General features: G+C 46.9%; 1 protein-coding gene across 3 annotated transcripts in view; it reads left to right on the top strand.

Annotated features, from left to right (window-relative positions):
- HEG1 (heart development protein with EGF like domains 1) overlaps positions 1-25721 on the top strand; it is an 89314-nt gene that overhangs the window by 25819 nt on the left and 37774 nt on the right. For 2 of the 3 annotated variants that reach the window (XM_045850844.1, XM_045850846.1), the window contains exons 2-10: positions 883-1167; positions 2877-3170; positions 9553-9906; positions 10782-11123; positions 14637-14891; positions 15556-16890; positions 19022-19138; positions 19743-19862; positions 23937-24040. In XM_045850844.1, coding sequence (XP_045706800.1) covers positions 883-1167; positions 2877-3170; positions 9553-9906; positions 10782-11123; positions 14637-14891; positions 15556-16890; positions 19022-19138; positions 19743-19862; positions 23937-24040 — 3206 coding nt within the window. The remainder of the gene's footprint in view (positions 1-882; positions 1168-2876; positions 3171-9552; positions 9907-10781; positions 11124-14636; positions 14892-15555; positions 16891-19021; positions 19139-19742; positions 19863-23936; positions 24041-25721) is intronic. The other variant, XM_045850845.1, reaches the window with a different exon arrangement.

The following is a 25721-nucleotide window of genomic DNA, read 5'->3' as shown; positions in this document are numbered from 1 at the left end:
CATACACACGTGACTGCTTTGATCACTATTTTTAACAAAACAAGATCATACTCTAAATTCTATTTGGAAGCCTGTTGCTTTAACTCAATGATACCTGCAGACTGTCTTTGTTTTATTTTATAACATAATTTTAATGTCATAATATCCTTTCATATGGATATACTGCAACTGGTTTAATTGATCTGCTGTAGGAATTTTAGGTCTGTCCTTTCTTCCTTTCTTATTTTCCTCCTTCTCTTTTCTCCCCTTCTCTGTCTCCCCATCTCTGTCTTTCCTCCCTTCCTCCCTCCTTCCCTTCCTTCCTTCCTTCCTTCCTGCCTGCCTTCCTTCCTTCCTTCCTTCGAAGTTACTGCACCAAACCTATTTACATTAATAAGGTTTTGATAATATTGCCAGATTCTTCACATATTTTCCCAGAATTGTTCATGTCCCACCTCCTGCCTACAAGAGTAAGTGTCAGGATTAAGATCTGCCAGCATTTTCCCACCACCATCGAGAAGACACTGTTCACAGCCTTGGTGCTGATGAAGAGCTTCCTTCTCTCTGCTCACACGTGACCTTTGCTCCCCATGCCCCACTCTGAGCCCACCCGGGTGACAGAGGTTCAAGTCTTCTTCCCAGAGTCCCATGTTGAGCTCTATTAATTTCATCATTTATTCCACTTATGGTGAAATGTAATCCTATATACCATTGTTGCTTTATAATTCCTTCCACTGGATTGATTGTAAGAATAATTACTGTGGGGGGAAAAAAGAAAGGTGAAATCATTCTACTTGAATCCACTTCTTACAGACAAAGCTGCTCATGGTGATGTTTCTGAAGGGTTATTTCTCTTTTCAGAAGGCAACGCGTTCTCACTGATATGTTTTCTGATTGTTTCAGCTGCTGTAAGGAACCACTGGCCAGAAAGCAGCACTGAGCCCCAGATGGAAAACGTCCCCTTTGGTCAGAATCAAGTGGACTTCTCCACAGTGGCCCCCAAAGGCCTTGTGATGGTTCAGACTGCCGACAAGAGCCACGCTCCTTTAGATGCTGCAGAAAACTTGACTCCTCAAACTGGAACAGCGGGTGCTGGAGAAAGAAACAACTCCATGAGAGCAAATGTCACCACTTTCCCTGTTGGGTCTGAGATGGCAACAGCGCTGACTTCCCAGAGCAGCACCGTAGGTGAGTTAGTGCTAATGACGCTCATTCCGTTTATGTGTGTCCAGTGCTGGACAACACAGCTGCTGCCAGTCTCCCTCCCGTCCGGAGCCTCACACCATCTTAGGGTCCTGGGCTGGGGATCGGTCACTCTGCAGTTAGCTGAGTTCTAAGTATAAACCAGTCAAGGGTGAAGACTTGCTGAGGGGCCTGCCAGTCCCGTAGAATCTGTATTCCATGGCCAGTCTGAATCTAAACAACATCCAGAGAACCTGATGCACAGCCCTGGACGTTTTCTATCTGGGGCTCAGTGCTGCTTTCTGGCCAGTGGTTCCTTACAGCAGCTGAAACAATCAGAAACATCAGAGGTACCAGGTGTGGTGGGGTGTGCGTCTGGCGTGTTTGTGTTGACGTGGCTCAGATGGATGTTCTGGCTTCAGTCTGCACAGCTGGTCCTTTGCCATTTTTAGCAAAGGATTTCAAGATGGGCCTGGGGCTGGATGAACAAGATTTGGAAGGGAAGACAGAAAACCAATGCTGATTAGGTCCCTGCTACATACTAACCTGTCTAGTCTCTCTGTTCTCACAGTAAGCCGATGAAGTCACATTATTCTTACCTTAGGAATTTGGAAATTGAAGTTCAGAGAAGTCAACCCACAGCTAACAGGTTTCAGAGCTGGGATTTGAGCCCAAGTCTGTGCATCTGAGTGAGGTGGAAGGGCAGCTGTGGAGTAGGTGACTGGACCTCATGAGTCCAGGAGAGAAGGGTGGGCTCTTTGTGGGGCACACGGCCAGCAGCCTCCCTTGGGGGACGGTGTAAGTCGCACACAGAGGAGAAGAGCAGTGGGTAGGAGGGCTGTGCAGGTGGGGTTAGGGACAACCATGGAGGACCTTAAAGGCTGGCAGTTTAGATTTGGCATAGTAGCAAGAGTCACTGAAGGTTTTTGAACCAGGCAGTGGCATGATTAAAGCGAATTTGGGGAGGATTCACCTGGCAGACAGGTATAAGATGTCTGGGGAGAGAGACAGGTTGAAGGAAAGGAACCTGGAGTCAGGGGGACCCCCCAGACAGACATAGAAATTCAGACACTGGGTGCTAAAATGTGGCCGGGTGGCCTTGAAGATGGAGAGCAAAGGATTGATAGACTCTTCACAAAGGAAAATCGGTAGGACTTGGTCACGGCCTAAAAGCAAACAAAGCCATCACAGATGCCCCGCAGTTTTACACCCCAGTTACGGGAGGTCTGGTTGGAGTGCTCAATTGTGTAAAGAGTACGTATGAGAGTATTTTGTGTTTCATTCCTGAGTAATGGAGTTAGAGCTTAGAACCTCTGTATGGAATGCTGCCTGGGTTTGCTGGTCTTCTGGGTATTAGAAATTTTGTTTATGCTGAATTAAAGTAGATTCTTAAACCAGCTTTGTGGAATGTGAACGAGGAGTCATGCGGATCAGAAACCAACCTCTGATTTGGTGTCGTTCGATGCTTAGCTTCATTGTGCCCATTTTCCAATACTTTCACCACAGGATGCAAAGTCTTTGTGAGATCTAAAGGCAGTCTTCATCTTACTTTGTGGTCTCTCATTCAGGACTTAGCTTTTCATAGAATAAGTAGTTGCTCCTGACTTCCTCTCACGTCTATGTATGTTGTAGAGGTCAGCGCTGAGCCCACTAAAGATTATTCAGACATTTGGAGATCTCCTGGTGGAACTTTAATTGTTACTGTCTACTTGCAGCTTTGGGAAGGCTTCCCCTGCCGACCAGCGGTACAGGGTCAGAGAGAAGTGCCCCTTCTCACACAGACAGCAGGACATCCTGGGGATCCCCAACCAGGGGGATGGGGTTCTCTGAAGAAGTGACTGTGCATACCCAAGTGGCCACTTCGGTTTTGAGCCAGTCCTCTCTTCCTGCTTTGGAGACGGGAGAAGAGACCACATTCTCCAGGAAGAGAAATTCCTCAGAACCGGAGCTCTCTGGGCTGCATTTCTCCAGGACACCGTCTTACTCTTCTCCCTCAGAGCATTCTGCAAGTGAGTACCCCTATCCCAGCTTAACCCTCTGAAGTCATTTAGAATAGAAGTAAGTAGACATGTAGAGCTAGATATACTTGTCAAATGGACTAAGGGGAAAAGACATTAAGTACAAATGCAAAGTATTTGGGATGAAAGTACAACCCACACAATTTATCTCAGTATTGAAGTCCATTTTTAAAATATGTTTTCTTTGCCCTGGCCAGGTGGCTAAGTTGGTTGGAGCATTGCTGCATACACCAAAAGGTTGCAGCTTTGATTCCCAGTCAGGGCACATACCTGGGTTGTAGGTTCGATCACCAGTTGGGGAGCGTACAAAAGGCAACCAATCGATGTTCCTCTTCCCACGCTCTCTAAAATCAATTAATAATTTTTTTTAAGCCCTGGGTGGTGTGGCTCAGTGGATTGAGTGCTGGTCTGCAAAACAAAGGGTCGCCAGTTCTATTCCCAGTCAGGGAACATGCCTGGGGTGTGGGCCAGGTCCCCAGTGGGGGACACAGGAGAGACAACCATGCATTGATATGTCTCTTCCTCTCTAGGTCTCTCCCTTGCCCTCTGTCTAAAAATAAATAAAATCTTTAAAATTTTTTTAAAAATATGTTTTCTTTAAGTGTATACAGAGGAAAATAATAGCTGATCTGGTGGCTGCTCTAGAGCTTTCTGTCCTCCAACACCTGCTTTTCCTGTTTCCACCCCCCCCCCCCCCGTGTACACACACACACAGCAGAGATGAAGTGTGGCTGGTGTGAATTCTTACACAAGAGGCCACATGCTAGGTGAATGAAATGGTGAACATTTTATCATTTGGTTGGGAGTCAGGTTTATGTTTCTTCACTATTGCAAAAGTTTCTTTTAATGGCAAGGATAACATATGCATTTTCCTAGGCATCATTTTTTAAAAAAATCATCTAATGCAGGTGTTTGCAAGGCTGTGGAAGTGGAGTATTCACCTCTTTGTCATTCCAGTTCCTAGCTATCTGTTAAGTCTCACTCAGGTATTTCCTTCCATCTCTGTGAAGCCTTTCTTCAGCCCTCTGATCCTCGGTGTCTTGGTGTCTCGTATACTTGTCACACTAGGTAACCTAGTGCCTGTCTGCCCAGATGGATTGTAACCCTTTTGAGGGCATAGGGTGTGTCTATTACTTCTCTGAGGTTTCCCGTTGCCCTGGATCAAGGTACAGTTGATTAATAATGGAGGTAGCATGTTCCCATATATCACAGGACTCACCCAGCCACGGGCCAAAGAAAATATTGGAAACCCTGCCTTCCTCTTCTCTTCTTTGAGGTTTCATTTCAAGTCGGTGAATGCTGAGTGTGTTTTCATCCCCATGCCAGAAGGAGTAGGACACATTGGGTTAGAAATACTCTTGGGAAATAGAAGTTAGGTTACCCTACAAATTGCCACTTCAAAACTTTCAAAGGTCAGGGGTGCTTAGAAGTACTTTGCAAGACTCGGGGTTTGGGTTTCTGTCATCAGCGCAGAAACCGAACCCAGAGGTCCTTTCTGTGATGCCTATTTAAACCTGCCAGTTCCTCTTTCTTATACTTTGTACATCGTTTCCTGCTGGCTGAGTATGCATATAATTTATGATTCGTGTTTTTCGGAGATTGCTTTTTAAGATTATTCTTAAACATTGGTTAGATCAGATAAAAGCTATGATCGTTTCCAACTTCAAAGTTCTGTGGTTCAGTGATTTACCACCAGCTTTACTAAATGGTGGAAAGGAAGCATTTTCTAAGCTACACTTTAGTTCTGGTTAGGGTCATTCAATATTTATAATTTAAATTCAACCCACTGCTGTGGTATATTTGAAAGTCAGCCTGTGTTTCTAGCTTTACTGCACTTGACTCTGTAGTGCCCTGTATTTTCAACATTAAAAAATTAATTGGTCCTCAAATTCTTTGAGCATTCATCATTTCAGAACCTTCTACTTTTTAAAAAAGACTTTATTTAATTATTTTGGGAGGGGGGAAAGGGAGGAAGAAAGAGAGGAAGAGAAACATTGATCGGTTGCTCCTCGTACATGCCCCCCGCAACCCAGTCATGTGCCCTGACTGGGAATCCAACCTGCACTGCAGCCTTTCCCTTTGCAGGATGACGCCCAACCACCTGAGCCACACCAGCCAGAGCAGAACCCTATACTTTTAATTTTAAAAGAATAGTGCCCAGTCTTTCCAATTCTTGAGTCTTTCGTTGAGCAGTTCTCTTCCTTCTTGGCAAATGGGGTGTTCTGCACCAGGTAGAGTACCACCTCTTTCTTAGATGCTGAAGAGGGCATTGGCTGCTATTAAATGAGGGGATAGCCAGGCATCCAGGAAGTCTGGTCCAGCCTCCAGCCTCCAGCCTCCAGCCTCCAGCCTCCCTAGTCAGGTGCCGAGGGGACATGCACAAGGACCTGAAACCAATGGGAAAACAAAGTTCTCCATTTTTGAGGCTGGGCTAGTACCCCCTCCCCTGCTAGCCAGAGCCCTGGTATACCTCCTTCCTTCCATCAAATCTACATCTTGAGATTTTACTGTCCCTTTCTGGCCATGGGGTCCAGGAGGTCCAGGCTGGCAGGGCTTGTTGGAGGCAGACCGGAGTCACTGGCCCACCTGGCCCATCTGTGGAACAGGGTGTAGAGGAAGTGTGGCGGCAGCATGGGTCTTTCGACACTTGGCCACTCCACACACTAATAGATGTGACTCAGTGAGAGCCCTGGCTCTTCAACCGGCCAGGGGAGTGGTGCTGCCCGCCGGGTGATCGCTGGGGTGGCCTGCCGGGAGCCAGGCCCAGGGAGAGTGAGGCTTCTCATTTGAAACATGAAAGGATTAGATCAGATGATCCTAAAGATTCTTTCTAGCTCCAGCATCTGTTGCTCCAAACACATCAGTCTTTGCATTCCGTGCCTCCTTTCACTCCTCAGCCTGCTACACAGGAACAGCCACGCGGCACAGCCTCTCCCGAGGCTCGGGGAGCCAGCCGTTGCCCGCTTCCAAGCAGAAATCGTGTGCCAGCCAGTGTACTCTTGAAAGCAGGTGTAGGCCCAAAGAGCTGAATCAGATTTTAAAAAGAGATGAGAAGCTATCTGAAATGATTTTTCTGCTACTTTGTATCGTTCTCTACCTTCCATAATGACCGTGTATTATTGAATCACAAGGGGAAAAAGTAAGTAAAGCAACTGACAGGGAAAAAAATTCTCTTCTGAAGGTGGAAAGAGTTATATGTGTGTTGAATTGTGTGAGAGCAGCTACAGTTGGGCACTAAATTTACTGCCGAGCTTCCTGGAAACCAGGGCACAAAGGGAGACTGGGTGGGGCCTGAGATTGTGGTCTGATTAGTAAGCACACAGTCCCATCCACGGGCCTAAGTGTTTTGTGGGCAACACATTCTAAGAGGAATATTTATATAAGGAAGGTTGAGAATTATAATAGAAAATGCCATCGATTGCTGTTTTGTGCAAATTATGCTAATGTTCTTTAAAAGGCGATATTTTATATAGATTCTCAGTTGGAGCTGAGAGTGTAATACTGGATCTCAACTCATGAAAGTGTTTCTGTGGGAGCTGAGCTAATGTGGTCCAGGTAAATTGCTTTGAGGCGATCTAACGAAGAGAGCATAAATAAGCCAGAAGATTGCAGATTTAGCATATCTTTCTCAAATATCAGCTGCTTCAGCTAGATTTTTGGCAGGTTCTGGGGAGCAGTCGAGCCGAGGCGGCGCGTTCTGATGCATGCCCCAAGCTCCCGTGTTTGTGCTGAGGCTGGAGACTGGCCCAGGCGTTCTACCAGAGGAGCAGTCATTCTTTCCACCTCCTGTAGTAAACTCAGGGGACTCTGCTTGTTTCTGCTCCCAAGTCGATGGTCTTCCAGCTTTTGAATTGCTGCTTTAGGGGTAGAAATGAAGGAAGGGCGACTCCTAACTAATCAATACAGCTGGCCTGTTCATTAGAAACATGGTAGGAAATTTCCCCTACGTGTAGTTAACAGGTGCTCATTTGGTGATTAAGGGCTGATTATAGATTAGTTTGACCATTTTGTCTTTTGATGAAGAGGCACTGGCTCTCCAGAAGTCTTCACACTGCTTCAGAACTTGACTGTGAGGACTGAGCGAGATCATGTGCACAGAGTACTTACAGAGTACAGAGTACTTACTTGGCGCGGTGTATAAAGGTGCACATATAGAATGGCACATCATAATTGGTCAGTAAGTGGCAGCTTTTAATAATGATGATAATGAGTTGATGAAGCAAATGTTCCACAGAGCCCCCACAGGCCAGGGAGAACAGCCACTTTCTTTTTATGATTGTAGCATCTGTGACTTTTGTAATATTTCTGTGGCCATTGATTTGCTAGAAGGTATTCAGGCTGGTCCCATATAACCGCCACTGTACATTAGATGGATGAGATAATGCCACTTACTGGGAGAAAACGTGCTTTGAAAGAGCACCCAGTGCCCAGCGAGGCTGGAACTTGGTGGAGTCAGATGGCAGCTGGAATGAAGTTGGGCCTGAGCTGCTGAGTGGTTGAACAAGGGTTTGCGATGCATCTATAGTAAGCACTCCTTCTTTTATATTAATGTGTTTTTTTTGTTTTTTTTATGAAGGATGGCATTTATTTATTTTTTAAAATATATTTATTGATTTTAGAGAGAGAGGAATAGGGGGAGAGAAAGAAGAAGAGAGAAACACCGATGTGAGATAGAAACATTGGTCGACTCCTCCCGTACACGCCCTGACAGGGACCAAGCCCGCAGTCCAGGTGTGTGTCCGGACTGGGAATCGAGCCTGAGACCTTCCATACACGAGACAATGCTCCAACCAACTGAGCCACACTGGCCAGGGCAATGCGTTTTTGTTTTTAGGTAGGGGTGGGTTCAGGTAAGCTGGGACTCTATTTTTGTGTCTGGGTCTTCTCTCTTCTTCTAGTTGCTAGTTGTGTGGATCGCCTCCATCTTCATTTTGTCTTCATTAGTGTCCAGGGACCAGAGCTGCCAGCCATGGTCGGGCATAGTTGGTTCTATGGTCTGTATGCGAGCAAAAGGGGCCTTTGTGTTTCCTGTGCTCTTTTTCTAGTTATATTTAATATTTGCTTGTGCTTTTGGTCAGAACTGTACATAGGACAGGTCTTCAAGGAACCATTTATAATGAGAACTTCCTTTTCTTTCTAGGTCATCGTTAACAGCTTGAAACCTTTCATTATAGAGTATAGAGTCCTTTTTTATTATTTTTGGCTTAAAAAGAAAAATAACACTCTTTTTTCTCGCCTTTGGATCTTGCTTGCCGTGTCTCTCCGCACTCGATGAGCTTCCCTGCAGATCACTGCGGCGTGGAGTGCAGGTTTCGGTGTGTGCTCCGAGGGCTGTGCTCGGGGTGTCCTTGGGAAGGGCTCTGTGGAAGGAGCTGCGAGCGAGCCACCTGTCCTTTTGTGCAGCAGGTTGTGCATTTCAAACGGTGGTGTATGATTCTGTTCTTAGAGGTCCTTGGTAATTAACCCAGTCTCTGCCATCCATCTCATCAGAAAAACTGTTCCCAGCCCGAGTCCTGGATCTGCCAGGGGCCCAGTGGAGTAGAGTGTGAACTTGTGAGCTGGCCTCCAGAGCCTAAAGAGGCAAAGGACAATAATGGAGCCTGTTTGCTTTTGGCTGGAATTAAATCGAATCAGTGGGGTAACAATGACTATCTCCTGCTGATTGGAAGCTCTGTTACTTAAAAAATGCATTTCAGTTAATAGTCTTTCCAAACAGAAGGTTTGTGGTGGCCATGAGGTGGGAAGTAACAGAGTTCCCTTGGTGGTGACAAGGGGTGGGGGAGGTTGCTTCTCTGGGCCGGTGCTGTTTCTGCTGTGCAGAGCCCTGGGCCTCCCCATGGGTCCCCTGGTGGGAGCTGCGTACCATGGAACAGCTCCGCTTTTGTTCATTTTTATACATGGCTTTTCCTCTGTAGTGGCACTTGGACAAAAGGTTACAACGGCTACAGTAAAACAATTTACAATAGATTGTAACTACAATTTATTGTAGTTTACAATGAAACAAAGACCTGTCCTGTATCACGATGGCTTGCCCTGTATAAGCTCTAAGGTGAACTCAAGAGTAGAAGCTTTACCTTCTGCTATAAAATCCAAGGCAAATAATGTCAAGAGGCTTTCGCTTTCTTTTATCTCTCTTTTAGCTCGAGCGGAAGCTTTCCACTGTGCTTGGTGAAGAACACCCCTGCTTCTCACTTAGCTCTGTGAGAAATCGAGCAAGGGGAGAGAGTGAATGAGTGTGTCAAATGAGTCTGTGTCAGGTCCACATCACCTAGATTTACCTACCAAAATGTAATAAACATTATTTGTATCTAGATGCATCCCTGATTTTCTTAACCCCGCTGGTTAGTCCTGAGCATCTCTTTTTCTGTTTTAGCATCTGGAATTGTGGAGGGGCCGAGCAGCCCCACTGCTCCCCGGAGCACCTTCGTCAGTCGGACAGAGAGGGTCCATGCTGCCACCACAGTCCCCAGTGATGACCCCAGGGTGACCCAGTCTCCACCTGTCAGCCTGGGGCCCCTAAACAAAACGGAGAGTTTCCCTGAGGATGCTGAGGTGACCACGACGTCAGCATCAGTCCATTCTTCACCGTCTGATGCAGAGTTGAGAAGAAACGCTGGGGTGATGAGGAGTCCAGGGCGTGGGGAGTTCACTGAGCCGTCCGCAGAAGATGCATTTGGCCTTTCATCTTCCAAGGGCTCGATAGGGTTTTGGCAAAATGATTCCCCAAGTAAGTATTCCGTTTTGCTTGATCTGTTATGGATATTTAAAAAGTGTTGGATTTTCTTAGCGACGGCTTCAAGATCATGTGCAGCCTCTAAGAACGAGCGTCCTTGGATGACACCGTCTCCTTTATCTAGTATGTCACATTGCCACATTTTGACTTTCGTTCTTATGAAAACGCTGTGAACTCTTCTGACAGGCATCATTCCTCCTGCTTTTTTGTAGAGGAGGAAGGACACCAAGGGTCAGGGGACGTGGGCTGAGCAGACACCTCAGCCCCGGAGCCCTCGCTGTTGGGTGCATCTTGTCACCGCAGCGTCGGCTCCAAAGTGCGACCTGTCCTGCCTGTAAAACTAGTTCGTTATTCCGTAGATCGTCTTTAAAACTGTAATGTGCAGTTACAAATACATTTCCTAAGCTCATGACGTCAGTGTACTCCCTATAGTTTATTTCTTGTTTGCTGTACCTCAAAATTAGAAAAATCTATTAATAACAGAACTCTTTTTTAAAAATGGTTCTGACCAAGCACTATATTTGGTATATCATATTTGTTAGACATAACACGCTCCCTCCCTGGAGGGAGCATTTGGGGAGAGAGAGTAAAATACTCAAGCTTATTAATTACTCTGCAGCTTCTTTCATGCTGTTTAAAAGCTCCCCTCTTCCCCAACGTTTACTCTTAGTACTGGTATCTTATTGACACTGAAACATTTAGAATTAATTATTTAGGATATGAAAATGCATGTCAGGTTGCACATATAACACATTCTGTGCAAGGCCATTGCAAAGGGGATCTTTGCTGGGAGAGGGCTCACCTCTCAGTGGTGGAGGGGTCTCTTTCACATCCATGTCACAGCAGCTCTTTTCTCTGACATCTTGCAGGCTTGGGAGGACACCAGTGGGCCAGCAGCCCTCATATGGAAAATGGAAGCCCCCTGTATCAGACGGAACCTCTGTCAGTCCCGCTGGGCAAAGCTGGAGGGAGCATTGCACGCTGGGTGTCGACCCACAGCGAGACATCTGCAGAGGTGACAGCAAGGTCTGCTTCCTATGCCGAAGTCGTGAATGCTTCAGTTTTGACCCTGTTCTCAGCCTCTGCCCCACAGTCTGGAGGGAGTGACACAGCGCGGGCTGAGAAGAGTTACTCTGAGCTGGCCACCGAGGCTTTGTCCTCGTCCTCCTCAGAAAGCCTGGAGTCCTCGGCACCACGCGGGGAACGCTCGAGTGAGTTTCCACCCCATAGAACTGCCCACGTGGAGGGGACGGGGACTTACCAGCCCTGTGATCTTCTGGAGCATAGTAAGGCCATGTGTTAATGAAATGGCTCCATATTCTCCTCTAGTTTCATTTTTCCCAGGCCATTCTTCTAGCTGGTGGACACAGAGATACCAGCATGTCCCGAAACTTTTCTGGTAATCTCCACAGAGTTGCTGTTGCCACCTGCCCATCCCACACAGAGTTTAGGGGCCTTTCTGTCCAGGGTTTTCCACTCCCTGTAGCCCACCTCACACCCCATGCCTGTCTCGCCACACAGCTCCTGGAAGGTTGTTCGAGAGACTCTCTTTAAAATAGCTTTATTGAGATCTAGTTCACATTCTATACAATTCTCCCCTTTAACATGTATGATTTAAGCTGTTTTTTAGTACATGCACAAAGTTGTGCAACCTTCACCACTGTCTAATTCCAGAAGATCTTCATCACTCAGAATGGAACTCGGTGCCAGAAGTCACTCCCCATTCTCTTTTCCTCTCAGCCTCTGACAACCCCAATTTACTTTTTGGATTTGCCTATTGTAGACATTTCATGTATGTGGCATCATTTGATATGTGGCTGGCATACTATTTTCAAGATCTATCGGTGTGGTAACATGTATCAGTACTTCATCCTTTTTGTGGCTGAGTCACATTCCATTGTGTGGATGGACCGCATTTTGTTCACCTTTTTAGCAGTCGGTGGATGTGTAGGTATTTAAGAAGTCTTTTGGCTATTATTAATAATGCTATTGTGGACATTCCAGTACAAATTTTTGTGTGAACATGTATTTTCAATTCTCTTGGATTGCTGGGTTAAATAGTTACTCTATTTTTAACCTTTCGGAGAACTGCCAGTCTGTTCCAAAACGGCTGCACCACTTTATCTTCTCACCAGCCGTGTACGGAGGTTCCAGTGTCTCAGCGTCTTTGCCAGCGCTTGTGGTCACCCATCTTTTCTGACGCTCGCCATCCCAGTGGGTGTGACGTGGTGTCTCATTGTGGTTTGATTTGCACCTTTTCCGGTGCTCGTTGGCCCTTTGTATATCTTCCTAGGAAATGTCCGTTCTGATCTGACTATTTTTAAATTGGGTTATTTGTCCTTTTTTGAGTAATAAGAGTTCTTTGCATATTCTGGATACCAGCCTCATATCAGATATATGATTTGCAGGCATTTTTGTCCATTCTGTGAGTTGTCTCTTCACTTTCTTCGTGGCATTATTTGAAGGATGAAAGTTTTTAATTTTGATGAAGTCCAATTTATCAATTTGAGAAAACTTTTTGATGTTCCTTTCTAATGATGGTTTTGTGTAATTTTTAAAAACCACTCTCAGCAGCCTTATCCATGTGAATTGTGTACAGACTAAAGCAAAAATGCATTAATGTATCATTTAAACTTACATTAGGTTTAAATTGTTACCTCTTCACCACCAATAATAACATCTGCATTTCCCCATATGCACATCCTAATTGGTGAGGAAAATCAGCATGCATTACTACTCGTGTGACGCGAGAAAACGTGCTTATCATGAAAGAATACCATAATCATGAAAGAATACCATAATTAATGGTGGAAGATGCTCATGCTCCTTTATGTCTGTGCATGGAAAATGCATTATCTGTCTCCTAAACAAAAGGGATGATTTTCCACCCTCACAGTTGTGGGGCTCAAACTGGTTACATTTCAAACCAGGAGCTTGGGTTCTCCAGCCTTTCCTTTTCCCGCCCCTCGGTGCCCTTTACGCCGCAGTTAATGCTCAGGTGGGTCTAGTGGAAAATGGGAGCGGATCCTGGGGTTGGGTTATAAAGTGCTAGATACAGAACAACCTCATTCCTGAAACCACCTCACTGCGGGTTCAAATAACGCTTTATCTTGTCTCCTCTGACTGCCCAAGGCTGACTGTGCTGTCCAAACTTTCAGAGTTCTCCAGCTGTTCCTTTCATGGACTCAGACACAGCCCCTCTGTTTCAGGTCATGACTCTCCACAGAGTGAAGTCTGCCAGCCTCGTGGGGTCGTTTGCCTAAATTCTGTCTCACAGAGCCTAACGACCTCCCATCCCAGGCCTTGCCCTGTTTGCCTAGGGAACTTGTGCTCAGATTCGCTCTGCTCTGAAGCCTCTACTGGTGGATCTTCCACGGGTCTCTTAAGCCCTGAGTCAAGTGTCATCTTTCCCTGGTTCCGGGCTTTCTCAGTGCTGCTCCAGGTCACTGTCGTATCCCTGTCCCCATGCTCATCTCTGTCTGTCAGTGAACATGAACCTCTCATGAAGTGAACTTACCTAACACTCTGCTTTACATCTGTTTTCCATCGAGTCGTCTCCATGGGATATCAAGAGCTAGTCTGGTCTGGGAACAGGAATGAGAACCAGGAAAAGAGCCTGTTTTCTCATAGAGCCAGATTATGAAATATTTAGGCCAAGAAAAATTGGACCTCATTTCCACGTCCAAGAAAGGAAGAAACGGATATTTATTCATGTGTCACCTGTCCCTATTCTATCCCTAGCAAGAAAACAAAACAAATACATTTAAAACTTACACACACAAACCGCAAGCCCACCTGTAACCTCTGAGCACAATGCTGTTTCTCACAGATGTGTTAGGATGGAGAACAAACACTACAGAATGGCAGACCCTGGGTCAGTTCACACAGCACCGGTGCCACCGGGAGGTGAAAGCCCTCAGAGTAATGTGGGCCTCCCACTAGGTCTTGTCAAAAGGCCTAAAGCCCCAGTAGGGTTGTTAGTCTTTAGCCCACCATTCACCTCCCCTGCGGCCACCACCCGTGGTGACATAAACTCGATTTGTTATGTATCTCCAAGCAGAATACAGTATTGATCCTGTTCAGTTAAGTAATAAACCCGCCCATTAATCCGGGTCACCCGAACACGTGCTGACCCGCAGTGCTCCTGAGCTCTCAGTCACTGATGGGCGTCTGCAGGGGCACCACGCGTTTGGTCTTCTCAGGTGAAGTCCTGAGGAAGCCTAGGAAGCATCTGGGCTAACCAAGTCCAGGAAGTGAGGCTTCCTCCTGAGACTCAAGTCCCTGCTGCTGTCTCCTGCTGCACTGCCTGGTCATCCCCTTTTCAATCGTCCTTTTTTTCCTTTTTATTGAATTTATTGGCATAACACTGGTTAACAAAATTATACATGTTTCAGGTGCACAATTCCACAGCACGTCATCTGTATGTTGTGTTTTGTGTTTACCACCCCAAGTCAAGTTTCCTTCCATCACTGCTTACCTCCTCTAGCCTCTTCCACTCCCTCCCACCACCCCCACCCCACAGTCGCACTGTTGTTCACGTCCATGAGTTTCTCTTGTTTCTTTTCTGCTCAGTCTCTCTAGCCCCCAATCCTGCGCCCTCCCGCCCCCCCGCTGTCAGCCTGCTTTTTATCTGTGAGTCTGTCTTGACTTTGTTTTGTAGTTCATTAGATTCCACCTGTGAGAGAAATCGTGTATTTATCTTTCCCTTTTCAATCTTCCCGTAGCCACTGAAGACGGGCCTGAGCTGGAAGTCAGTGCCGACGCGGACACGCAGGGACAGCCGGCCCAGACGTCCGGGGCCGGTGCCCGCAGGCCGCACACTTCAGCCACGTTCACTGGCAGCGGAGAGCGCACGCTGCGGTCTCTCGCCAACGCAAGCGTGACCTCCCGGGAGGCGGCGCCCGAAGACAGAGACGGAGGAACAGACAGCGCCCCTCTGCACGGGAAGGGGACTGCGGCTCATGCCGCTCCCAGAGGTGGTGAGCAGGCCTCCTTCCGCACTCTCCTTCAGCCCGTCTGTCCATGGCCCCATGGTGCCAGAATGATTAAGTTCCATCCGCTGCGGAAGATCCTTACAAGATCTTTACAAAGAGAACTTTCTGTGTTCTCTCACCCGCCCCCCCCCCCCCCCCTCCACCCCGCACTTGCCAAGGGTGTCTGCCAGGATGCTTGCATAAAAGAGAACAGCCACGCTGTGGCTAAGACCGATCTCCTGGGAAAGAAATATCTCATACAGATTGGAAAGTTGGGAGGGTTTTCCTTCTTCCATTTAGGCATAACTATTGTTCTATTTGGGCTCTTAAGAGCTTTTAAGATACCGATTTGCTTTTATCGAAATAGGCCTGTGGAAGGAATTTGGACCTGTTCCCTATTCTTTGGCCCCCGGCCCCACTTCTTTCATGACCCTTTTTCCACTGCTGCCACCGGGCTCCTTGGAGGCACGCAAATCTGCCCAGCAGACACAGACCCTGCCTGCCTTCCACACTGCCTCTCCAGAGAGCTCACCATTGGAAACCGCATCTCCAAGGAAGGGTTTCACCCACTGGGGTTCGTGGATAGGACACTAGTGGTCTTTTTTACAGTGTGTGTTCAGGAGGTTGCTTATTCGTTCAGTTCACCTAACTTTAATCTTTCCCTTTGCAGTCACTGGAATTAGCTCCGAACAAGTGAGTGGCACCAACACTGAACAGAGGGCTTCCAGCGACCACACAGACCACACCTACATCTCCTCTACTTTCACCAGAGGAGAACGGGCATTACTGTCCATCACAGACAGCAGTTCATCCTTGGAGATAAGGGAGAGTTCGACCTCTTCTATTAAGATCTCAGACTCCTCACATTCAGACTATCCTTCCTCTTCTCAGGTTCAGACGGAAAGAAGTAATGTCTCATTCTATGGAGGGGAATATGCTCAGCCTTCCACTGAGTCGCTGGGTCTGCATACAGCCAAGCTTCCATCCTCCACACCCACCATTAACATGCCAAAAACCTTGGTGCTTGTGGGCACACATGCTGGATCGGTTGGTGACTCTTCTTCGTCAGGTTCCCCTTTGCCCCTGCCCTCAGTGTCCCAGTCTCACCAGTCTTCCTCCTCAACCCTGTCATCCACCAGGGCCTTCGCTCATCCCCCTGAGTCCACTTCTGATGCGCCCACACCTTTTTCTTCCTCACCACCACCTTTACCGATATCCCTGACAGAGTCCACCCCTGCCTCACCGCCCGTGTCCCAGACAACCCTACTGCCTTCATCTCCTACACTGGCCCAGCCCAGGGCAAGGGACACGCCTGTGGCTGCAGTTCGGATGTCGACAATGGCATCATCTGTGGAAATGCTCTCCAGTAGTCGAACAGCAGATCCCACGCACCAGAGCAGCTCATACCACGAGAAAACGTTTACAGAATCAAAGCCACCAAGCCTGCAGCCTCTGCCCACGGGGGCCATGGAAACTGAAAGAGTGAGCTCTGCTTCAGGGATTCCTTCACCCCCCACCTTAACAGAGTCCTCTACTGAGCAGATCTTTCCAGCCACGAGCACCAGCTTAGCCCAAACAGCTCCAGCTCTGACAGCTACCACTCACAGGACCTCTCACCCCCCCGTGCCCACGCCCAGCCCCTTGTTGAGCACAGCAACTCCAATGGCTGGCCCCACAGCAGTACAGACTATGGCCGGAAAAGAGTTCTTGCCAACCAGTCCTGAAATTGTAGCGCCACGAATCTCAACGCAAGTTGCCGTCATCACAAGAAGGGACCAAGTGCACGTAGATGATACTACCCGATCGAGCTCCCTGACCAGTGTACCCACATCAGCTAAAGAACTGACAACGGTGCCTGGCATTTCAGAAGAGTACAGCCCAGCTTCACATTTCCTCAGAACACCTCCTTCTCCCCAAAGCACAGGCGTGTCTCTAGCTGAAGTGCTGACTCTCAAATCTACCACTCTCCATGCTGAGAGCAGCACACAGTCCTCAACGGCCTCAGGTAGGACACAGGCACACAAGCACGCTGAGAGCTGCTTGGGCAGGGATTCGTTTGAATGTGTAGCAGTGACTGGTGTTTGCAATGGTACAGTATTTGTGATCTCAAATGCTTCCTGTTGAAGCATAAAATAATGTCACGGTGGACCTAAGTTTCTCACCCCTAAGTTACATAATTCTTCCTGAGGAAGGAGGAGCAGATGCCATTGGCTGCATGACATCAGTAGATAGTGTAATTGCCACGTGTAATACTCTATAATTGCAAGAGGTTTTCAAGCACGCCTTTAACTCTTCCACAGCCAGAGTGGGCAGTGATGTGGGACTGCAGGGTAGAGAACGTGGAATAAAGAAGCTTTGGGGGGCCTGTCTGAGACATGGAGTGAGAGTAGGTGGTGACGGCTCTCAGATAAGAACCCCAAGCTTCTGAGTCAGTGGGGTGGCTCCAGTCACCAGAGAGGCTTCTTGTGGTCCAGGGAAGCCTGGGCTCTTTTGCCTCCCTCGAATGATGTTGCTAGTTGATAAATGTGTGTAGGGGTGGGGGAGGGTGTTAGGAGGGGGTATATGGGCATGTTCAATAAGAAGATGATGAGCTAATCTTTTCCTGTAGTGCCTGCATGCTCTTTTAATTGTGCTCGAGGTTATCTTTACCTCCACATGGAAGTTCCCAGTGCAGGAAAGCACAGCCATCATCCACATGATTCTTTACCATGTGAGGAAAGGTGGAAGCACAACGAGCTCTCTTTTGATATCATGTTCAAAATTGTAGGTTTGGCTTGTCCAGATCCAGGAAGGGAGAACTGCTGTTGGTGACGGGCTGAAATGGAGACCAGCATCTTAAGGAAAAAGAAAAGATGAGAAATGCTTTGTAGTGACTGGAGCAGGGAGCGCGGTTAGTGGCAGAGCTCCACCTGAGTCGGCCGTCAGTGGTCTGGTGGCTGCAGGGACACACCCGCCCTCCCCGCCAGCACCGCAGTGCCACAACGTATCAGTGGCCCTTTGTACCAGGGATCCCAGCACCTCTGGGGAACGAAAGGTGGATCCTTCACCTGGGAAGTGTGGGATCCCTGCTGCACAGTTAGTTCACAGACCTTCATTCCCAGTAGCCAAACATACACGATTTTTTTTAAAGCTGGTTGTGGCCATTGCAATGGTAACTGTGGGCGAGTATTAGGAGCATCATTACTGGCTGGAAGTGTATTTTTTGTGACAGGATCCATGGGTTCTGTGTTTGGACGTATAGCTGCTGTGCTCAGACAGGTGATTTTAGATAAATAAAAGTGGTGGTAAGGAGCTGGAACACCATCTCTAGCTTTAGCCCATTTGTTTTTATTCAGGGGTGTTCTTTTGCAGTTAGAACTCTTGACTTCTGCCTTCTTTCCTCATTATACCACTGATTTTCTCCTTGGAGATGATGCAGTTACTTTGTGGGTTTCAGCTTTTCTAAGTATGTGTCAGAAACCTTTATTAGGCCCTTGTTATGTAACTGGAGCATGACAGTGCGGGTTATACAGACCAAAACAGTACTGTGGTCACTGCCCTTGGGAACTGAGAGTCCAAGATGACATAGAAGCCAGTGCATCATTAGGGCCTAGAAGAATCACATAGGCTTGTTGTTATGTTACGTAAACAGAAGGCATTGCAGTGCTCAGTTCCAAAAGGTTTTCTAAATGATTGCACCTCCAGTGGAGGCCCACATGTCGTTACATTTCGAGATTTTCGGATAGAGGAGGATGCAGCAGGAGAATGGGTGATCGGAGATCCTTTTCCACTTAACGTGTGTTTTCAAGGGGCATTAATTCAAGTAGAATTTTCTAAGTATCCCAAAGGCGGTTTAATCGCCAACCCTGAATAGTGTGACGTGTAAGTAGCATTTGGATTTGAAGCAGTTCTCGCATTCAGGGATCCAGTTGTCCGACGCTTGTGTCAGCACACAAGCGAGTGCCGGAATCCAGTTTCACCGCTTCTCTGCTGCTCCTCTTGGGAACCCAATTCTATTTGAGTAGTGTGGCCTCCCAGGGCAAGTAAACAGAAATAAGCAAGAATCAAATATTAGCCAGGAGAATTAAATATTCACCTAGAGCTGCCTTTACATGTCCTGTGTGGTTAACTGCCTTACTCCTGGAATGTGTTTTCAGTGAGCGGCTGTGCCCCTAACCCTTGTCTTCACGATGGGAAGTGCTTTGTGGACGCCCCCAACCGTGGGCATCGCTGCGTGTGCTCACCTTCCTGGCAAGGGGACGACTGCAGTGTGGGTAAGAGGAGAGGCCATCTCCTGTGGTCTGCAACCCAACAGCTCATGGAGGTAGACAGTGAACTCTTTTTTTTTTCCTCCAAAGTTCAGGGGAGTAAGATTTTCAAATCAATACCCTGCTTACTTGAGAGGTAACACACGTACGTGTCATCAGTAGAATAATGTCAGACACTGAGGTTGACAAGCCTCCATGATCTGGCTTCACTCTGTGGGCCCCCTTGGCTCCTGCCGCTCCGGACCGTGCACAGCTCCCCCAGCCCCTCCACTTTCCTGCGCCTGGCCTTCACTGTGCTGTGCCTCAGCCTGGAGTCCCCCCACTTACGTCTGCCTATTAACGTTCTTCTAGTCTTAGTCCATATATTATTTGAAACCATCTTAGTCCTTCCTTCCATTAAAATCTGCTACTTTCTCTGTACTTCCAAATCCCGCCTTGTGTTTATAGTTGGCTGTGTATTTGCTGCCTCTACCCTTAATAGGCTGGTAGCCCTTTGAGAACAAGGCTAATGTCCAGCTCACCCCTGGGGCCCCGCTACGCCTGGTGCCATTCGGCCGTTAGTAAATGCTTGCTGTAATGGGCTTTGGTTTTGCTCTTCTGCCCTCTGCAGATGTGGATGAGTGCCTCTCGAACCCCTGCCCACCCCTGGCCACGTGCAACAACACTCAGGGGTCCTTCACCTGCAGATGCCCAGTTGGGTACCAGCTGGAAAAAGGAATATGCAATTTGGGTAAGAGTTAGTCTGTTTTGGAGCTCCTTCTATACCACAGTATATTTTGCAAAGGACCATAGAAAGTAGCATTGTTTCTCTTCCTAATCAAAATCAATATTCGTCCAAGGTATAACATAAGGAACGTAGCAAGAAGTGGTAGATGCTGTCTATTATTCCACCACTTAGAAATATATCATCTAGGCCCTGGCTGGCGTAGCTCAGTGGATTGAGCATGCAGGCTGCGAACCAAAGTGTCGCAGGTTCGATTCCCAGTCAGGGTACATGCCTGGGTTGCAGGCCATGACCTCCAGCAACCACACATTGATGTTTCTCTCTCTCTCTCTCCTTCTCCCTCCCTTCCCTCTCTAAAAATAAATAAATAAAATCTTTAAAAAAAGAAAAAAAGAGAGAAATATATCATCTTATTTGAAAGTTTTTTAGTGTGCATTACATTCTTATATAGTTGAAATTATGTGGTATTTGTGCAAACTTTACATCTTAAACATTTTCTCATGTTATTAAAAATATTAGCCAAGGTTTTTTATGAGCATATAAATATGCCATCATTTGTGCATTAATTACACTGCTTAATCATTCCAGCCTGCAGTTACAAAAAATATGAATGTATCAAAGGATATTCTAATCACATAGTTTCAAAAATGCTTTTAAGGGAGAGAAAAAAGAGAAGAAAAACCCAATTGTCCTACTAAATTCGCAATTCTTTTCATATTTAAAATCAATCTTCATGTCCTTGTCCACAGGCAGATGTATTTTTACAAAGCTATCGCCATAACCGTACTAGACAATTTGTTGTATTTTGTTTCCTAATTTGATAGCTTCATGAAACTTGGTTGATTTTAGGTATAATCACCGCTTTAAGATTAAGAAGTAAACGATCCACAGAAAACTAGAGCCCCGACAAGGTGCTCAGTGGCCCAGCATAAACAGCTGCTTGATCAGAGGCCAGGTTCCCGGCCCACAGTCCTTCCAGTGCGCAGTACCATGTCAGTCGTGAGAGTTCTTGCGCACTGTGTGACCCTGTGTTTGAGTGCCTCGTTCCTTACCTGACTTGTTGAAAAATTAGAAGTGAAGAACAGAGAGTTGTTATCTAAGCTCGACAAGGAAACTGGCAGGTAAAGTGAGTCAACTTTGAACCATCTTAAATTGTCCAGTGTGATTCTTAACACACAAAAAGGACTCAGTAAATATTTTTTTGAGAGAACAGATGTCCTTGTCTTTTGCAAATATCATTTGCATGAACTCCTATTGCCTGTAGGCCAAGGGGAATCATCAGACTTTGTAGAAGGTTGTGTCAAATGGCACAATGAAAGCAATTTAGTAATGAGGTTGACATCCTTAATTTAAGGGAGAACAGCTCACGGATGGGGGAGTACAGCACCTCACAAGCTGTAGAGCACTTTTCCTGAAAGATTGTCTGCAAGCACGAATTTTTTAGAGGGCTGGAAGTGGCAGCATGGAAACAGTGTGTGATTGGCTGGGGCTGTATATCCAACCTTATTTAGAAAGATCAAGGAACAAGGAAATAAGTGTAAAGCCCAGGGTTGGCGTGGAGTATGGGGATTGGCCAACTGGATACACTACATTTCTGGCCCAGCAGAGCACTTGCATAGGATTACAAAAGTTCGGCTTGCCGACCTAGCACCCTGAGCAGGAGCAGCTCCATCTTGGCCTAGAAATGTGTTACAACAGTTGCTACCCTACTAAAATAATGGTAGAATTTTGAAAATTGTTTTTGTATTTTACAAGGATCAAGTCAAAGCATTATTTAAAGAAGGAAAAAACTAGGAATATAGATATCAGTCGAAATCAAGAATTCCTCTTATTCTAATACTTTTGGTTAACCTACTCCATTTAGCTAGACCCTATAAGAAATAAGCCAGGAGTTTTTGGCTTAAGAAGGGAGAAGATGGAAATGATTTTGTTCCGAAGCCGTGCGGAAAGTGCACCTGCCCAGGGACTCCAGTGCCCAGCTTCCGTCTCCAGCACCACCACCCATGTAGGGTGTGACCCCTGCACCTCCTTTTCCTCAGCTGTAAAATCAGGTTACCCCTGGTCCACTTCCCACTCGGGGTTATTGTGGCGATCAAATATAATAATGTATTTGAGCAAGCTTTGAAAATAGGAGAGTTCAGGCGCACTCCCTGGCATGTGTTGCCAGTTCGGTTCAAATAAACTCCTATAAAATTTTTTTTTAAAAAGAAAGAAAAGAAAAGAAAAAAAAAGAAAAGAAAAGGGTAGAATTCTCCAGATGGGAGGTAATGTTTAACATTAGTCTTTAACCTCTGGGACCATTTGGACCAGACTTGAAAGCATTGAAAATAATAAACCACTCTGAATACAAAGTAATTGTGGATCCTAAGTCATTTTTGATACGTGTGTAAATCAACAGTTAGATCTGATGAAAGAAATTGCCTTAGAGCCAAGTGTGTAACTGCGGAGGTGAGGATATCTGTGTGCCTGGGGAGGGTGCAGGGACTGGGAACAGGCCCTGTGATGCCATCTTCGCACTCACACTGAAAGCAGAGGCCACATTCACTGTCACGGTTCAGGAGAGATCTGTGTACTTGGCATTTGCAATCTGTCTGTTTCTGTACGGAGTGTCTGGGTGTAAAGCTGGACCTGTGAGATGTGAAGACAGAGGAGTGGGGTGCCGGTTCTGGAAGCCGGTGTGTGGAGTGTCCCCAGGGTCCCCAGGGTCCAGGAGGAGAGTGGGTCTATTGTGTTAACAATCATCTTTCCCTTTGCAAGTCATTTAACTTCATTGTTCATAAACACCAGAGGAACATGCAAATTAGAGCATGCTGAAATGCTTTCATTTGGCCAAGAATGTTTTCAAAGAGCTCCCTGCTGCTCAGAAAGAGTCCTTAGCAGCTGGCTTCACTGAACTGTAGAAAGAGCAAAAAGATGTTAAATAAGGATTAAAGGCTTTAGACAGTAAGTATAAGATGTTAAATGTTTTCCCTGGCTCATTCGTGGGCCCTTTTTTTTTTTTTTTTTTTTAATTCAGCAAGCTAGCTTTCTCTGAAAAAGCAGCTTCAGGAGTTTGTGTGCTTTGGGTTATTTTTTCTTTTCTGTCCAGAGGGAAAGATAACAATTTAATATAAAGGAAGATAAGAGCCAGATATAAAGCAGGCTATGCTGACTTTTGGTTGCCTGCCCATCTGTAAGTTGCATTCCCCTCAGGCCTGATTAGCACAAATTGACGTTAACTGGAATTTTATTTTATGAGAGAAATGGGCCTTGAAAATGAGGCTGCTTTCTTTCGTGCCTGAATCCAGCATTATCTTGAATATGAGTCGTTTCATTAGGCGGCTCATAGTCACGGAGTCTGGCAGCCTCCTGGAGCGGGGCCTCACTGAGGATGTCTGGAACCTTCCGCTGCAGCCCCTTGGCCGTCCTTAGACTATCAGATTCCTCAGGGGGCTGCAGGTGTAGAACCCAGAAGATGGGCGCATGTGACGTTAAATGTTAATTTTGGCCCCTGGAAGCTGTGTGACCTTGGGAAGTTACTGACTTCTGTCTGGAAGGCTCTTTTATCCGTGACAAAATGGGCATTTTCTCTGAGCAGGAGGAATAGGGGTTGGTGGGGGTGACAGTAGTGCGAAGAGGAGGCCGAAGCCTGCCCGTGAAGGTGAGGACTCACCAGCTTGGTGAAAGACCTAGAGTGCAAGGGCTCTCCTCCCTTAAACCTTTACGGGCTTGGCGAGAGTTTCTGTGTCCAGCCCCGTGTCTCCCTGTGGGAGTGTGTTGTTCAGGCCAGCTCCCCTCTTTCCTTTGTCGCAGCTTTGTGAGGCATGTGCTATGGGAAGGCCGCTAGAGAGACGTGAAGAAGGCTCCTCTCGGCAGCCCTCCCACATACTCAGTCTGAGCCTTCAGCTCAGCTCAGCAGATGTTCACTGTCCTGGAGAGGAGCCCAGAGCCGGAGAGGTGGCCTCCACCCTCCAGGAGAAAGAAATGCGCAGAGGTGGCCCTTTGAGGTGGAGTAAAGCTGGACGCCCCAGAAGTCTACAGACACGTGGTCATGTAGGTCCACCTGCAGTGTAGCCTAACAGGTTATGTTTTTACTTTCAGTGAGAACCTTCGTGACAGAGTTTAAATTAAAGAAAATGTTTCCTAACATCACCATGGAAAAGCATTCGGATCTACGTGAAGTTGAAAATGAGATCACCCAAACAGTAAGTTTTCCGAAAGATGTCTTCCTTCTAGTCCTTTGCTTTCTAGAACAGACTGCATTCAGAATCGGGAACCTCCTAGGGATCAGCTGTGTCCCCTGCGTTGATCATTCCTGTTACATTCGGAAGGCAGAGTAACAGGCCTCTCGGAAATAGAAGGGAGGCGTTGGGAACTAGTGGTCCCCAGGGGAAGTGGTTCTCCGAGGTTGTCCTCAGGTGCAGCCTTTATCAGGGCATCGGGGCCTTGGCACTTCTTTTCCACGTGGAAACTGAGAGCCGCAGATGTTCAGAAGCCATGATGAACCTGTGAAAGCTGTTGGTGAAGAGGAATGACCCAGGGAATCCTACTATCCCGTCTGCTGTCGGCACGCTCTGGGACTTGCTCTCTGTGTTCAGGAAGGTGGAGAGGATGAGGCTCTTTTTCCTCAAGAGAATGTCAAGGCAGAGCAGTTAATCCCGATGGTCCAGGGCTGAGAACTCATTGCATAATTATCTAGGGGACTTTGATTCTTCTTTCCCTCTTTGCTTACTTTTTGTCAGGAAAAAGAAAGAAAAATAGAGAGGAAAGAAGAAATGAAATGAAATGAAATGAAACTCAGATATTAAATTTTGCCTCTCATCTGTTACCTGAGTCTAAGATTTGGTGTTTAGAAAATTGAAGTTTGTCGTTAAAATAAGTTTCAGAGATCAGCTGATTTCTGGTTTCAGTTTACTTGTTCTTTATGGGTGAGAGTTAGTATATTATCCAAAACCTGTCAGATTATATGGGACTGTGGATTTTATTTGTATAAAATTTAGATTCCAGCCCTGGTTCTTACCCACTGAGCATCTGCTCCGTGACAGGTGCTCTGACAGATGCCTCACTTCTGTAACCTCACTTCCACCTGCTAGCACCTTTGTAGATGGAAGACTGAGAGGCTCCAGAAGTTAATGACATTGCCTGAGCTCACACAGAGCACGTGCAAAGTTGGGGAGCAGTCCACTAGACCACCCTCACTTCTGACAGCAGTTGTAAGTTCGGGGATCCCCAAGACTGCCCTCAGATTTGGTAATTCGCTAGGACTAAAGATCTCACCAAAGGCTGTCATACTACAGTTACGGTTTATTACAGTGAACAGCTCCAGGTCGAGGCCGAGGGAAGGGAGCTGAGGGAAGGGAGGCGTGTAGGGCTCCAAACTTGGTGCTTCTGGTGTTTCTCTCCCTTGGAGTCGTGGACGGCGTGAGCTCCCCTGGGCAACAGTGTGTTTGGTAGACATGCAGCGCGGCCAGCCTGGGAGCGTACTTGTATCTTGGTGTCTAAAGGCAACGTGTAGTGCTCGCTTCAGCAGCCCATGTACTAAAATTAGAGCCAATCTGTAGACGTAGTCAACCGGCCATGTGGCTGACCTCAGTCTCCATCCCCTCTGGAGGTCCAGGGGACATCATATGACTCAAAGCACTCACCATACTTCACGGTGCAAGACTATCTGGAGTGGCCTGAGCCTCTGGGAAAACAAAGGCAGGCCATTCCAAAGGCTTAGAGATTACCTCTGAGGAACTAAGGGCTAGACCTCTCTTTGGGCAAGGTGTAATTCTTTACCACACAGTGGGTTTTATGTCTACTTTCACACCTTCTAACCCTGTCCCTGGTGGTGGTGTCACTCCACCGCACCTGCCCCTTGGCTGTGCTGCAGGTCAATAGTGC

Source organism: Phyllostomus hastatus, unplaced genomic scaffold (assembly GCF_019186645.2).
Source record: "Phyllostomus hastatus isolate PE091 unplaced genomic scaffold, TTU_PhHast_1.1 phas_contig_86, whole genome shotgun sequence".
Taxonomy (NCBI): Eukaryota; Metazoa; Chordata; class Mammalia; order Chiroptera; family Phyllostomidae; genus Phyllostomus; species Phyllostomus hastatus.
The sequence above is the reverse complement of the archived record's forward strand: the minus strand, read 5'-3'. Positions and strand labels throughout refer to the sequence as shown.